This window comes from Myodes glareolus, chromosome 19 (assembly GCF_982192425.1).
Source record: "Myodes glareolus chromosome 19, mMyoGla1.1, whole genome shotgun sequence".
NCBI classification, from domain to species: domain Eukaryota; kingdom Metazoa; phylum Chordata; class Mammalia; order Rodentia; family Cricetidae; genus Myodes; species Myodes glareolus.
Window position 1 is genome coordinate 1,962,086 of NC_142044.1, and position 15,395 is coordinate 1,977,480.

Consider the following 15,395-nt stretch of genomic DNA (forward strand, 5'->3'; position numbering starts at 1 on the left):
GTGCTTACATATCTAAATATTTTCTATTCTCACTTCAAACTCACTATTGGCCTTTAGACTGTGCCTTTGTGACACACAAAAAAAATATTCAAGTTTCTTTTTCGTTCTAAAGAGGAAAATAGATTGGGTTTGTTCTGAAGTTAATGGGAGGGGCAGCTGCAACTGCCTAGTTAATGTTTTACTGTACAATTTGAAACACATGGCACAGTGTGCAGCTGAGTCTCCAGGGAAGAGAGAAGATGATGTTCCTCACTTGCTGTTGAGAGAGAGGAGTGGACACGAGAACTCTGGGGCCCTGCAGTGCAGATGAGGGAGGCAGTCATATGTGATTGTGGTTGCTATGGCAAAGACTTTCTTACAGCACTGAAAGGGTAACCACAAAAAGCTGACATCAATTTCTCCAGCTGCAGTTAAATTCTGACCCCAGCTTATTAAAATACATTTTATTATAATAATAAACTTGATATTTAAGATTACTTAGTTCCTGAATTTTGGCCCAATTCTTTCAACTTACTTGCTTATATAACCAAAACCCCATTAGCAACAAAGGCAAAAATAACCACCACTCATTTCCCTCTGTGCCCTATGAAACTTTAAAGAAAGAGCTGTTTTCTATCTCATTCATTCCTTTAAACATTTACAAGGATACTAAATTATGTGGAATATAATTTTGCAAAATATGTTAACCCATCATAATCATTACTATTCCTAGTTTGCATATGTCTTCTAAGAAAACAAACCTTCATGAAAAGATAAATATGTGAAATTTAAAAATAATTTAAATGCAGTTTACTTGATTTTTTAATTTCTTAGAATGGTATGAAAAAGATACTCAAGTGAAGAAACAAAGTAACAACTCACAGATGTAGCACAGTCTATGTCAATGTCAAATGTGCTCATGGAATCACCTCATTTGTACTACTGCAAGTATTTTAAAATGAGTGCTCTATCTGATTAGTATTTGCCAAGAATATAGTAAACACATGAAAAATCAGGATGGGATACAAGCTACTAGGACCAGCTTCCCATAGCTTTATCACAGTGTATTTTAAAATACAAGAGGACAGAAAACCCAGGGAAGGTCCGGAGTCTACCTTCCGGGAAGGTAAGAAGTCTACCTTCTCAGGGAAGGTGAGAAGTTCAGAAAGAACAGCTGCTTGGAGGTCAGCAGAACCCAGCGTCCAGCGGAGGGTCTGGGAACAGTCAAGAAGGACCAGGGTGTGCACGAAGGCACTTGGCCATCTCCCATGAAGGCACAATAGGAGGAAACAGACAAACTGAAGCCAGAGCTTTCAGTTAAACAAAAGGAACAGAGTAACAAACATAACTGTGTGTCCATGGAAGTCTTTCTTTGGAGACTTCAGCACATACTCATTTATCCAAGGAAGATCAGCATTTCTGTGTTTAGCTTGTGCTTTGTGGTAGTAAAAGAGATACCACACAACCAAGATACACTGTCCAATGATCTTGAGTGAACTCACACTACATCAAACACCCCCAGGCCTCAACATCGCAGTGCCAACAGCAGCCCTGAGTTAGGGACAGCAGGAGCAGCTCTATCAGACTCACTCCTGAGGCCTGGTCTTCACACAGCCTTCCCTTCCAACCTGCCCACTGGTTTTGGTAACATCCATAATTTTTAACTTAAATCTCTCTATGCTAAAAATGTCTAGATTTGAGCATGGAGAGGAGGCCCAGCAGTTGGGATCACTTGTTGCTTTTGCAGAAGACATGGGTTCAGTTCCCAGCACCCACATGGAGGAGGCGCAGAGCCAGTTCTATCCAGGGGATCTGCAGGCACCTGCATGCACACAGTACACACATACCCTCAGGTCCACATATATATACAAACTAAAATGATAAAATAAATCTTAAAATATCTAGCTATATCTTCTATTTCTTCTAATAAAATGTAGTTGAATTAAACACACTGAGATGTAACTCTCACCTCAAGTTAACTCAATACCGTCCTAGCCAGAAGACAGCACACCCTACCAGCTCCTCACACACCAAGGTCAGACCACCCCTGCCTCTCTACCACTTAGAAACAAAAGTACGCAGTGGAAGGTAACCTACCACAGAGGACCCCATAGAAGGGAAAGCGTAAGAACAGCCAACAGCCATGGGACGGTCAGAATTGCCCTCTCACGGCAACACTGTGCCTGTACTGCCTGCTGACTGCAGGTCAGGCCTGTGCGGCAGTCCACGAAAGGATTTACAACTTTGTCATTCTGTAAGCAACACACGTCAGGGCAAATGTCTGAACAGTCACTTCAGCCCCTGCAGCAACCCCGGCACTATGCTTCACACAGCAAAAGCAGCCATAAGAGTATGGAACCGAGCTTCCCCTGTGGGCATCTCCTGTGCACAACCCCTCCGAGGGTTTCATCTCCACTTTGCACTTCCGTCTCTGTTGTTTAACTGCTAATTTAGACATCACACAAGAATATTGTACTATATTTATTAAAACAAATTTTTAAGTTTTCTTTTTTAATTGGAAAAGTAAATGTTAGAAACACTATGCTCTCCTTAAAATAGTTCACAAATTATGGGTTTGTAGCTTGTAAAAGAAAAGAATCCCATAAGCCTAAGTTAAAGATACACACACACACACACACACACACACACGTATGTGCATAGTGCTATATATATTTTAAAGTTTTTTTAAGGCAGACTTTTGCTGTCAAATAAGTTCAAAACCACAATTTTCCATAACTGTTTCTAAGAAGAAACAGAGTTTATCTGGTTCCAGTGTGGGTAGGAACGAGAGAAGCGTCATTCGGTGAGAAGAAGACATACTTTTCATAGTTCCGTCTTCCTCCTCCTCGTCCTCACTGTTTATGACCATGGTCCCCAGGTCCGATTCTAACATGGTGCTGCTGTGCTCGATCATCGTCTGGGCCCCTTCACTCATCGTGCTGGCGGCCCGCATTGTGCCCACGCTTTCTGAGCTCGTCTTCACCATGGTGTGCGAATCCAGCTCATCCTCATCCTGCAGGCAAAAGAGCACCGTCAACAAAGACCTCTCGCGACAGCAGGACCTCTTAGTTCTCAGTAAGAACATGCATGCTTTCTCTAAGGATAAAAAGTACCGTTACTACGGCAATGGTCAGCAGTGTGGGACGCAGGGACTCAGACGGATCCTGCACACCAGCACTGCTCACAGCGGCCAAAGGTAGAGGACACCTGAGCATTTACCTTCGCATGAACGCAAAAATATCGTTCAGCAGAGGCACGCCAACTCTGCTCGGTTTAGTTGATGAACCACTGAACTGTTTTCTCCAGGAGCTGTATCAGTTTATAGTCACAACAGCATTGCTGTGGGCTCCAATTCCTCGTCAATATTTATTATTTTCAATTTTAAAAAATGGTCATCTTAATTGGTACAAAGCAGTGTCAACCCTGTTTGATTTATATTCTCTATTAGTAGTGATATTGAGTAATTATTCATGTATTTAATAGCTCATTTGTAGATCTTCTTTGGAAAAGTGTTTACCGAAGCCTTTTGTCTTTTCTTTCTTTTATGGCTTTTTGAGACACAGTTTCACTGGGTAGCCCAGGCTAGACTTGAACTGGCAATTCCTGGCCCCTACCCCCTGGAGGGATCACGGGCTTGTGTCACTACGTCTAACTTCCTTTGACCAGTTTGGATCAGACTGCATACAGTCTGAACATTAACCCTTTATTGGGTTTATGATTTGTAAGTATTTCTTTTCCTGTGAGTTGTCTTTTCACTCTCTGAATGGTACCTTTTGCACACAATAGATTTTCATTTTACAGCAGCCCAAATATCTTTTTCCTTTATCTGCTTCTGCCGTCCTATTCTAGCTGGCGGCTTTCAGGATTTCACAGGAAAAGAAGGCAGGGAGTGCAAACGCGAAGGCGCATACTTCACGCCTGCTGTGTACATGCAGGCAAAATACCCACAGTCATAAAAACTTCAAAACAAAGAACTTAAAAATTAAAATACAGCTTTGCAGAGGTTAAAAAAAAATGCAGATGTGGAGAAAAGGAACTTGGGTGACTTGAAGTGACAGCGGGCTCCCGGCTCTCAGTCCTGTGCGGGTTCTTTAGTTCCCCAGCTTACCTCGTTTTTCTATTCCCGTGGCTACTGATGACGGTGCCCATCTCACACCTTGGTTAGTGCACACATCACACAGATGTTGATTCAATTCCCATCTCAAATGGCTTAGCAGGCATAAGATTTTCTACAGACATTAAACCCTGAGCTCTAGCTCTTGTCCTTCTTGACTCTACCAGAAACTTCAGCGGTGCTGGTCCTGGCCTATATCCCAGCGTCCTCTCTGCTCTGACCCTGCCGTCACTGCTGTCTCACTGTTCAGACATCCCCCAGTCTCACTGAATCTTCACCACAATTCCCAGTGCTACTTTGCTCATTATGACCCCTCTCTGTTCATGACTTCACTACACAGAATGGTGACTACAGACTGTCACTGACAGGATCTAGACTCACCGAGGAGACACACCTGGGAGAGATTATCTACATTAGATGAATCTTTGCCCGTGCCTCTGAGGGATGATTCTCATTACATTAACTGAAGTGGGAAGCTCCATGCTAAATGTGGGCAGCACCATTCTTGGCCGAGGCTCCTGGGCTGCATATGAAGGGGAAAGTCGGCTGAGTATCAGCACGCGTCATGCTTTGCGTCCTGACTGTGGACCAATACGACCAGTTGCCTCCAGTTCCTGTTGTCTCCAACTCTAAGTCAATATAACCCAGTCATTCCTTAAATTGCTTTTTCTAGAAGTGAGAAGAGTGACTAGCAGACATCCTCTACACATTTAACTAAAAATATATCCTCTACACACTTAATTCAAATGTCTTTTACTTCCACAGTTAATTAGTTTTTATTGTTTTATTTTGCCAACAAGAAGAATTTATAACAGTCAGCATACATCTTTGCATGCAAACTTATGATATTCTAATTTGAGCACTTATTCCATAAAAGTTTGTATAAATGCATGTGCCTTATGGGTAGGAATAGACAAGAAAGCTGTATGCTGCTGAATCCACCTGCTACACTTTGCATAAAAATGCAGGAAGAATACAATATTTCTCATTCCATAGAATTATAAAATCAAGGGATTTTACAATAAGAAGAAAATATTTTAATCCCTCATTTTATATCCAGGTCCATATAAAGGAAGACTTCCTTATGGTTACACACCTATCTAAATACAGAACTAGGATGAGAAGAATGAGAATAATTTTCTCACAGCATTTATTCCAGCACATGTGTGCTCCTTATTAACAGCCACATTTTGACTATTTGAATGCTCAGGCTAGAGATACAGGCTTACAATTCATCCAATTCCTTTTGAAAATTATGCTTATTTGTTTTGTATGCATGTGTGTGCATGTGCACAGGTGTCTGTCTGTGTGTCTGTTTGTGCACACTCACCGTGTGTGTGCAAGTCAGAGGACCAGCTGCAGGCGCTGGCTCTCTCCTCCCACTATAGGGTTGTGAGGAACAAACTGAGGTCATCAGGCTGGGAGTGAGTGCTTCCCTCACTGACCTAATCTCGTCAACCCCACTTCGATCCTTCCATCCACACTGGTCTGCACAGCATCTCTCCTGTAAACTACTAGTGTTCTGTTTCATTCTTGTCTTCTTCAGTCTCTCAAACAACTGGAGGACTGAGTCTTTCAAAAGATCACATCACATTATTCTACTGCTATAAACTCATCTTCATCATGGTGAAATGTCATCTGGCCTTGTAATGCGCCCGTCCCATCTCCTATCCCACTCCTTGCTCAGCACACTTCAGCCATGCTGGCCTGTTCCTCTGTGGCCGACCTTCCAGACTGGACTGTTCTTTTATAAGACAGGGCGATCACTCCTTTACCTGACGACTCTACTCAGACATGGCCTTCTCAGAGAGGCTTCCCATGACCACCAACTAACTGAACTGAGGACCCCACCACTATTTGCTGCTTGTCCTCTGTGTGCACGAGCTGTAACTGCCTTCACTGCCCCTAGACCACAAGTTTGATGATAACAAGAGACTTATTTTTAACTTCCAAATCCCTGGTACTATGATTATCTAAGACTTAGTAGATACATGAGATTATTTCACCAACAATTTATATTTTAATTAGTAATTCATTCAGTGAGCATTTATACATTTGTAATGTGTCAAGCAGTTCGCCAGTATTGGAGATACAGAGATGAGTAAGACATAGTTTTGTTCCAATTGGTTTTCTAAGGAATTTGAGGGTTGGGAGAAATCTTCCAACATGTGAGCAATAAATTAGGAGAGTCTCTTAGGTGCTACAGAAGGCGCTGACGGCACAGAGTCCAAGGGCAGAGCCTCCAACTCCGCTCTAGTAAGTGAAGACGGCATCCTGAAGTTAGAGCTGTCCTCTAAAACATTAAACTTTAACAACATATAGTAACTATACATACTTACAGGATACAGCAGGCATTTTAATGCCTATATATAACATGATAAAATCGGGTTTTATTGTATCTATTACTTAGTGTTTGAGACCGCTGAGACTCTGGCTTCAGTTTACTGATCTTAGAGGACGAGAAGGTTACACACACACACACGTACATAAATTTGGGTGGAATGTTCTGTATTCGAACTTGTCCTGTGAGAGCTGCTCTCAGACACATTCTTTCTCACATACACACTGCAGAATTGAATGCAGTGTAATTTTCCCCAGGATACCTTGTTGCTATGCTGATTACATACTTGCCATAAACATGCTTTAACTGTCTGTATGCCTGACATACCTAAGCCCCCCTTTTCACTTTAAAATCTGAGAGCAGTGCTAGGTTGTAAAAGCTATATTCTTAATGTCCAGTATAAAGCATTGTTCTTTAAATTTCACTGACTGAAGTTAAAGTCCTCACTTTGAGATAATGATAAAAGTATAAAATTAAGGGACAATGTTGTGCTAAGTTATAGAGATGAACGTTTTATTTAAAATATATTTGTATGTGAGTGAGCCAGCCCCGACGCTATGAGCATGGGAGAGTTGTTCCCACAACTTATCTGTCGTGTGGCAGCATGGATGGGGAGAGCTGTCCTGCCCTCGTGAGCTGCAGCACACTGTGGGAGAGCTGACCCTGAAGACAGGAAAGCATTGCGAGGGGTGAACCAGTCACAGCAGTGGGAGAGCCCACCCCGGTGGTGAAGACAGACGAGAGCTGGTTGGCTGACCATCCTAGATGAACCCAGAGATGCAGAATCCCCATGACACAGGGAAGCAAGGGTATGTCCAGGAAGAGTCCTGGTGAGGGCCCAGCATCGATAGTGCAGCAGAGACCAAGGGCTTAAACTAGACCAATGATTCTCTGGGATAAACGCCTGCATGTAAAAATCTACAGATAAAGGGTTCACAGCCTGACTCCCTGCATCACTGCAGCTTCCATGATGAGATTTCCCCCTTCTTCCTTTGTCTTATTTTCCTTTTTCTCTTAAATTTTATTTTGTTTTATTTTGGGGTGGGGAGGAAGATAGGTGGATTGGGAGGCATGCATGATGTGAAAGACACAAAGAATAAATTAAGCAGAAAAATTGAAATTTGAGGAACAGAAATAATGCTATTAGCTAAATTATTATTGATCTTCCATTTAATAATGATAAAATGGCTATTAGACTTTTATTAGGCCTCACCTATTTTCCTCTGTGAACTCAGTGAGACATTTATCTCTTATTCAAATGATGAGTGTAAAGTTCAATTAAATTGAAAATTTTACCCAAAGTCACAGAGTAAATAAGTAGAAAAGTAAGGATTATAGCTATTTTTTTTTAACCTGACCAAATCATGAATATAACTTCCAATATGTAAGACTTTAAAACTACAAATAGCATTTAAGCCCAATTTAAATCACATTCCAGGTCTGTTCAGGCACAGTTCCGCTGGGACAGCAGCTGAGGAGACGGCAGCGAGCAGGGACTTGGGCTTCAGTCTTTTACTTAAATGTTAGAGACTGGGATTTATGCTTTCTGGTATCTCTTACTGAGAACACAGGAGAGGATACTTCCCACTAGCTTAATTTAATAGCTACCAGTGCAGCATCTTGTCACAAATGCCACCAGTTTATTCACCACACAGTAAACCTGACTTTAGCTGTTGAGACATTTGTATCTTATCTGCATAAGCAGCAATGCTGCCATCATTATGTTCAACAAGAGCCACAACTTCCGGCTGGTCCCAAACAGATTTCTACCCTCTGTGTAGTCTGCACCCATGCTGAATCTACAAAGGGACAGTTTGTACCTTCAAATTCACAAATTAGATATACAATTACAAAGCTTCTGCTTAAATTTAGAAAGGAAGGCTCTGTGATGTATTATTTTTATATGCAGTCACTTTGCTAAAAAATGCTAATTTACAAATATATAGACCCCCTGAATGAAACAATACAGATGGAGAGATAATTATTTAATATGAAATTAAAAAAGTCAAAAACTAATAAATTTGGTAATGGTGTTGAAAACTTCTTAGCAACAAGTTTTTAACTTAAAAATCATTAACTCTAAATGTAATCTTTTATAGGTTAGATTACTGCTGATGTGAGATGGCACCTAACCCTTTTAGAACACAGTAGCTATGAACACTCCTTCAGGCTACACTTAGCTTACACAGAAAGGTTTGCAGAGCAGAGGCCCCATTCCAGAAAGGACACACAGCACTTTCAATCGGAGCCCATCATGTGCCAGGAATGCAAAACAGAGCACTGACCATAATTCAGCCTGTGAATCATAAGGTCCACATGGAATACAAGTATTCAAAAACATTATTAGGAAATCCTACTCCACTTCTGGGACAGACTTGTGCTATAATAGTCTAAGAAAAAGATAGCTACTTTGTATGAAGTACCTCTGTATCTGTGGTATTTACCACCTTAGCTTTTTCTAACTATCCTGTTATAATTCACTAATGTTGAAGATATTTACACAAAGATCTCATGAAGTATTCACAACACTAATGAAAAAACTTAATTCTTTAGGAGATAATCTATTAAAAACATTCTAACCTTTTAATTTCTCTTAAGTGTCAGGAAACTCCTTCAAAGAAGCCTCCCTTTAGGACGACATCCACTTGTTCTGCCCTCTGTCTGCAAACACCACACTCAGAAACTAACTCAGTGTAGCAGTACAGCTGATGAAGGTAACTGTGAACCTGCCCACCATCATCTGAGACAAAACCTAGCTGTGGGCTCACCATCCCCAAGACAACACTTCAATGCACACACCACTGAGAACAGGGAGAACTAAGGGCATTGGCTGTTAGGAGTCGGCTCAGGAAGCTGGCCCAGGAGTAAAACTCAAGCCTTCTAGACTGAGGGGCTGTGAAGGCAGAAATGGAAATAGAAGTGGATACGACAATACCATTAGGAGACTGCCCACAGCTTACGGGACGCCTTACACATCAGAGTCAGCAGAAACTGCACCACCAAAGAGTGATAGGAGCCTTAGAAATAAAGGATAAGTTGGAGAACAAGACCAAAAAGGAGCTGGAACAAGGTCATAGTTGAGATCCAGATGTCAGAGTAAAAGAGGGGTGAGTAATGGCAGAAATTTTACAAGTCAAATTTGAAAGAAACTGTGAGGAAAAAATCAGTCTTCTAACAGCCTTTTGTGCAAATATAATGGGTCAAAGATAGCCTCAATATGCTGGACCTAAAGAGACCAAAGGGACTCCAAATAGGGTGCGTATGTGTGTGTAAAAGATCATGGTAGTTTGAAAAATTGAAAAAATAGTATATAATACTAGTTATTTATAAGCAAACGTGATGTGATGGAGTTTGCCACCTTAACACCTAGTGAAAGAATCAAAAATGGATTCTTTGTGGTGAAGAGTTGAGGAATCAGCAAGGCATGGGCAGTTAAATCAGTGGAGGCAGAAGATGGGCGGGGTCGCCTGGTTCCCAGAGGCTGGTGGCTGTGTGCTTAAACTGAGAAATGACCCCCACTGGTTCATATATTTGAACACTTGGCTCCCAGCTGGAAGCACTGTTTGGGGAGGTTATGGAACTTTAAACTCTATCCTTGCTAGAGGAAGACTGTCACTTGGAGTTGGCTCTGAAGTTTTACAGCCTCACCCCACTTCTAGCTCACAGTCCCGGCTTCCTGAGTGAGGGAACGTGAGCAACCCCCTTACCATACTGGCTCCACTGCCTTGCTTATCTCGTCATAAGAACTCCCCTTTTGGAACCATAAGCACATTAAACATTCCTTCTACAGTAGCATCTTAGGTCATGGCATTTTATCATAACAACAGAGAATTAACTAACCCAGTGAATCACTGATGCTAACATGCGAACCCTCTATCAAAAGACAGAAAACTAGTTCAGCTGGAGAAGGCAGAAACCAAAACATACCGCAAAATTTGCTTAAATGTCTCCAGTTATGGAAGAAGCCCCCTAGTTACTCCCCTAGAGCCAAGGTAGACTGCTGAAGAGACCCTAGGAACGAGCCACTGAATCCACGTGCACACACAGGAAGGATAGCACTGCTGCTCATGTTACACAGAGCCCTGTCTGCTGAGTCTGGGTACAGTGGGGCCATTGACAGCTGGATAAATCTGGTCTCACTACTATCATGTTTAACCAAACTGTGCTAAATACTATGGAGAAAACATACAGAATATTCTCCTTTAAAGAGTAGCCCTTAAGCACTCCACCCCACCCCTTGAGACAGGGTTTCTCTGTGTAGCTCTGGATGTTCTGGAACTCTCTCTGTAGACCAGGCTGGCCTTGAACTCACAGAGATCCTTCTGCCTCTGCATCCTGAGAGCTGGGATTAAAGGTGTGTGCCACCACAACCCACCTTAAGCACTTTTTCTGTATCAGTCTGCAAAACAGTACAAATTGGTATTCAGTCAGTCAGTGTTACTGAGACCTGTGGTCCCTGAACATCTGCACAAAGCATGCACTATCTTCTCACTGCCGTTAGTAAGTGGGCCTTCTACTTCAATGCAAACAGAAACTTGATGGAGCCATAACTTTTTGCATGTTTGCAATCGTGTCTTAAAATAACATCAAAGTTTCCAGAAACTCCAGAAGTCATGAAAGATTTGTCATCGTGGGCAGGACTGCAGAGGTTCCCGGTGCAAGACTGCACAAGTTCTTGGCATTATACAAAGTTTCCAAACAAGAGATTATCTCCCATCCCCTGGGCATAATGCTGATATACAACACCATAAATTAAGGCAAAAGTGACCCTAACTATGACTCTTATTTTCTTCTTTCATAGACAAAAATCTGTCAAAAGATTAGCAAAATATAAAAGGAACTTAAAAATCAGATTATTTTATAACAATTTGAAGACTATTGTCCTGCTACAAGCAATTTATAAATTGTCCACAAGAGGGCACCACAGACAAAAGACTAAAATTTCATTAAGCGGTTCATAAAACAGGCTATTATTATGTTAACTTGGTATCTTTATCAGAAATAGATTGGTATCCATTGGTAAATTTTAACTAAGATATTTGAGACTATTATAAATGACTGTGATATTATTATAGTTGGACCTATATATTCTGTGGTGATGATCATTTTGTAGACCTATCCTAAACCACAAGAAAACTGTTATAAAGTACATATATACAGTGATTCATAAATATTTGTGTAGTTAACACTATGTGTCAGTCAGTATGCTAAGATACATTCTTTATCCCTGAGAAAGAGAGAAACTAGACACTTATAGTGAGAGGTACATTTGCATGTAAGCTGTATTTGTACAGAGGGGTGTGTGTGTGTGTGTGTGTGTGTGTGTGTGTGTGTGTGTGTGTGTCGGGGTACCAACAAAAAAGAGAGAATATGAACTTGAAAGGAATGATAGGTGGTGGAGGAAGTGGAGATGCTAGAGGGAATAAAAGAAATGATGCAATTACATTTTAACTAAAATAAAATATAACCACAAATCAATATTGATACAAATAAATAAATAGGGAGCACAACTCTGCATTCTGTGAGGTGTGCTATGTACCCCACCTGACTTCCGAGGAGTAAATTATGGAAAAAGGAAAGAGAGCAATTCTACTATTAAAAATCTGCCAAACACTGTGTCAACCAGGTAATTGTAGTTAACACCAATAATGATAAATCATGTTGACTGAAAGCATTCTTTAAAAAAATTTGCTTTATTTTTAATTGTACACGTATGTGTGTCTATGTGCAAGTATTCACAGGTGAGTACATGCACTCGAACAGGCAAGAAGAGGACACGGGATTCCCTGGAGTTAAGAGCTGCAGGCAGTTGGGAGTCACCCACCATATCAAATGTGGGTGTCATCCCCCACTCCCTGCAGAAGCAGTATGTATGTACTTTCTAAACAACTGGGCCATCTCCCCTGACTTCCGGGAAGTGCTCCTGATATGCTCTGATGAGCCTTTCTCTCTAGGACATCTTTCAAAACCAGGACTTCCATTTTCATTGTAGAAGAGAGCAAAGGAACTGCTCACATTATCAAAACAAGAACATCCTGGAAAACTGTGGGGCATCAAGAGGGGCCAAAGGAAACACGACGGCTGAGGGCACTGTGGTTTTCTGGTAGTCCTGAACAGACAGAGGACGTTAGAGGAAAAACAAAGGGATGCGGAGAGAGACTTTAGTTTAAATCTGTAACTAGACAAATGTACCATATAAGATGATGCTAGTAACAGAGAAAACCTAAATTCAAGTACATGGAAACTACTGTTTTTGCAATTACTCTTGCAAATTCAAAACTAATCAAAATAAAAACTTAATTAAAGCCAGGGAGTGGTGGCTCACGCCTTTAATCCCAACACTCAGGAGGCAGAGGCAGGCAGATCTCTGTGAGTTCAAGGCCAGCCTGTTCTGTAAGAGTTAGTTCCATGAGAGGCCCCAAAGCTACAGAGAAACCCTGTCTCGAAAAACCAAAGCAAACAGAAAAAACTTAATTAAAAATGGAAAAAACAAACATTTGCTGAGAACGCGGCATCACTAAGTCAATGCTAGTTAACCCACAGGATGGTGGGGGGGGGTGTCTTATTGGCTTAATTAGCATTGAATACAGAACTTTTAACCATCCCTGATGTCTTGGAGTCTGACTTGAAACAAACAAGTGAGAAATCTCCCAAAGGCAAATACTAGCAATTGTCCACATCACTATTGCTTCCAAAAGTTACCAGGTGATTCAGACATACAGAGACACAGTCAGTCACCCACTAAATGGTTTACTTATTGTATGTAGTGTCACATATACCTGGGAATCATTTTTGCATTAGACAAAATTAAATCATACTGAGATAAAAGTTACGCATTTAATTTTTAAATGAACAAGAACTATTCATTTCATTTTTAAAAACAAACTTTTTACAGTTTTTATTAGAATATTTAGAGAATCCTTGGTAAAATTTGATACGTGTATGTTTAAAAACAAGATCACTTAAGCATATACATTTTGAAATAGTACCCTTTATTCTGTATTTCAAGCTCATATGGCAGGGCCATTTATATAGATTTGCTCTCTTCTACACCCAGTACTCCTTGATAACAGTCAAATGTATTTTAAAGTTGACATTCATTAAAAAGAGTCAATCCGCTAATACAGACTCTTTAAAAGGCAGATGCAATTGCTATAGGCAAGTCATGGAGGCTAATCTACCCACACTAGAAATGTGCTAATATTTTATAATACGCAGGAAATAAATTCTTATGTAACACACATTTTTAACCCTGCTGAGAAGTGGAAAAAATAAAGAGGCATTTGTCAGTAAGCATTAGCGATGCTCTAGCACAACAGCTTTGATGCTGAGAAGAAGTCAGTACTGCAGAAAGCGGTTTGTAATTTGACTAACTTAAAAACATCTGTACAATAATTCCAGCACCTCTCAAGACAAGTTGTCTCTAGAATACATGTGAGTCACGCTCAGACCCGACCCTAGCTATGAAGTTTAGAGCACAGTGCTTCACACTGTGTGCTGGTAAGAGCCAGAATGACAGAAAGGGCATTGGAGGGAGGGAAGCAGGAGAGCAGAACACATCAGTCATGAAGAGTGGGGGGCACCAGGGGTGGAAAGGTCTAAACGGGTGGGGGATCAAGCTATGGAAGATGTGGGAAGAAGGGAGGGCAACCAAAACTGTGGATAAACAAAAGAGTCACATGGAAGCTTACTATGCCACGAGCTTACTAAAAATATAACCATAGGGTGACTGCAGGATTTAGGGGTGGGCTCAGATGGGCCCATCAAGTTAAAATTTGAGGTTCTCTCGTGGACGGGCATGTCTGCCAGAGTGTTCCATCCTAACCCCTCCTCCATCTTCTCTCTTGTCCTGTTCTTCCTGGGCTGACTACTTTCCCATTAAAAGAGGGGGAAAAAGGAAAAGGAAATTAATATATATGGCTATACATATAAATATAAAAGATTTTGAATGGAGGTACCCTCCAAGAATGAACTGATTAATGCTCCTCCCAGGAGCCATGGGCTCTTGAACAAAAACCCCAGTACAGACATGGGATATTGCAAAATGAACTGTTGGCCAAGGAAGCTCCAAAGTTTCCCAAACAAAACAGGCTGCTGCCATTGCTCTTACTGCTGAAGAAGGCACGTACTATGGCCACAGGTCAGACACATCAAGCTGGAAGCGTCCTCTACCCTCTGGTTTCCACGGTCTCCACAGACCTCGCCCCAGCCCTGCAGCTTGTGAGCCAGGCAAGAAGAGCCGTACACTGAGAATAGTGGTGTAACTCTTTGGGGGTGACCAACCACTCCACAGGAGAAAACTCATGCCAGTCCCGTGAGCCTGCTCAGGAGCCCTTGACTAAGGAGGCCATAGGCCCTAGGGGTCAGCCTACCACTTGTGCTTTGATAAACCAGGTGGTGGTAGCTCACACCTTTAATCCCAGTATTTCGGAGTTACATGCCTTTAATCCCAGCACTAGGGAGGTGGAGACAGGAAGGGATATGGGAAGGCAGAGAGGAATATAAGGTGGGAGGAGACAGGAGCTCAAGCATTCAGTCTGAGGATTCCTAGAGACGCGATACCCGATTTGGTCTGAGGATTCCTAGAGATGGGATACCCCATTTGGTCTGAGGATTCCTAGAGATGGGATACCCCATTTGGTCTGAGGATTCCTAGAGACAGGATATTTAGTGGACAACTAAATCCATTTGAAACCTGAGAGAGTTTGGAAAGTAATTCTAGACACAAAAGAACAGAGTTAAGCATGGCTTCTTGGTAGCAGCATTTTCTTGGGTGGGCTCTGTTTACTAGACTCATGTGGTCAGAAAAAGAGATATACAGTAAAGATAGACTCAAAGACGAAGAAAACCTCTGAACAACAGTTTGCAGTGTGTTTAAAAATATATGTAGGCTTGGGAGAGAAAAAAAGGATAAAGTCCTTAAAACAAAAAAGAGAGTAGTTGGATGTGGTGGCACACACC

The 15,395-nt window shown here is 41.5% G+C and overlaps 1 protein-coding gene across 4 annotated transcripts in view; it reads right to left on the reverse strand.

The window, feature by feature from the left end:
* The window catches only part of Stk3 (serine/threonine kinase 3), a 224,827-nt gene that overhangs the window by 70,651 nt on the left and 138,781 nt on the right, over positions 1–15,395 (reverse strand). For all 4 annotated transcript variants that reach the window (XM_085679124.2, XM_085679123.2, XM_085679122.2 and 1 more), the window contains one exon: positions 2,800–2,992. In XM_085679124.2, the coding sequence (XP_085535250.1) occupies positions 2,800–2,992 (193 nt within the window). The remainder of the gene's footprint in view (positions 1–2,799; positions 2,993–15,395) is intronic.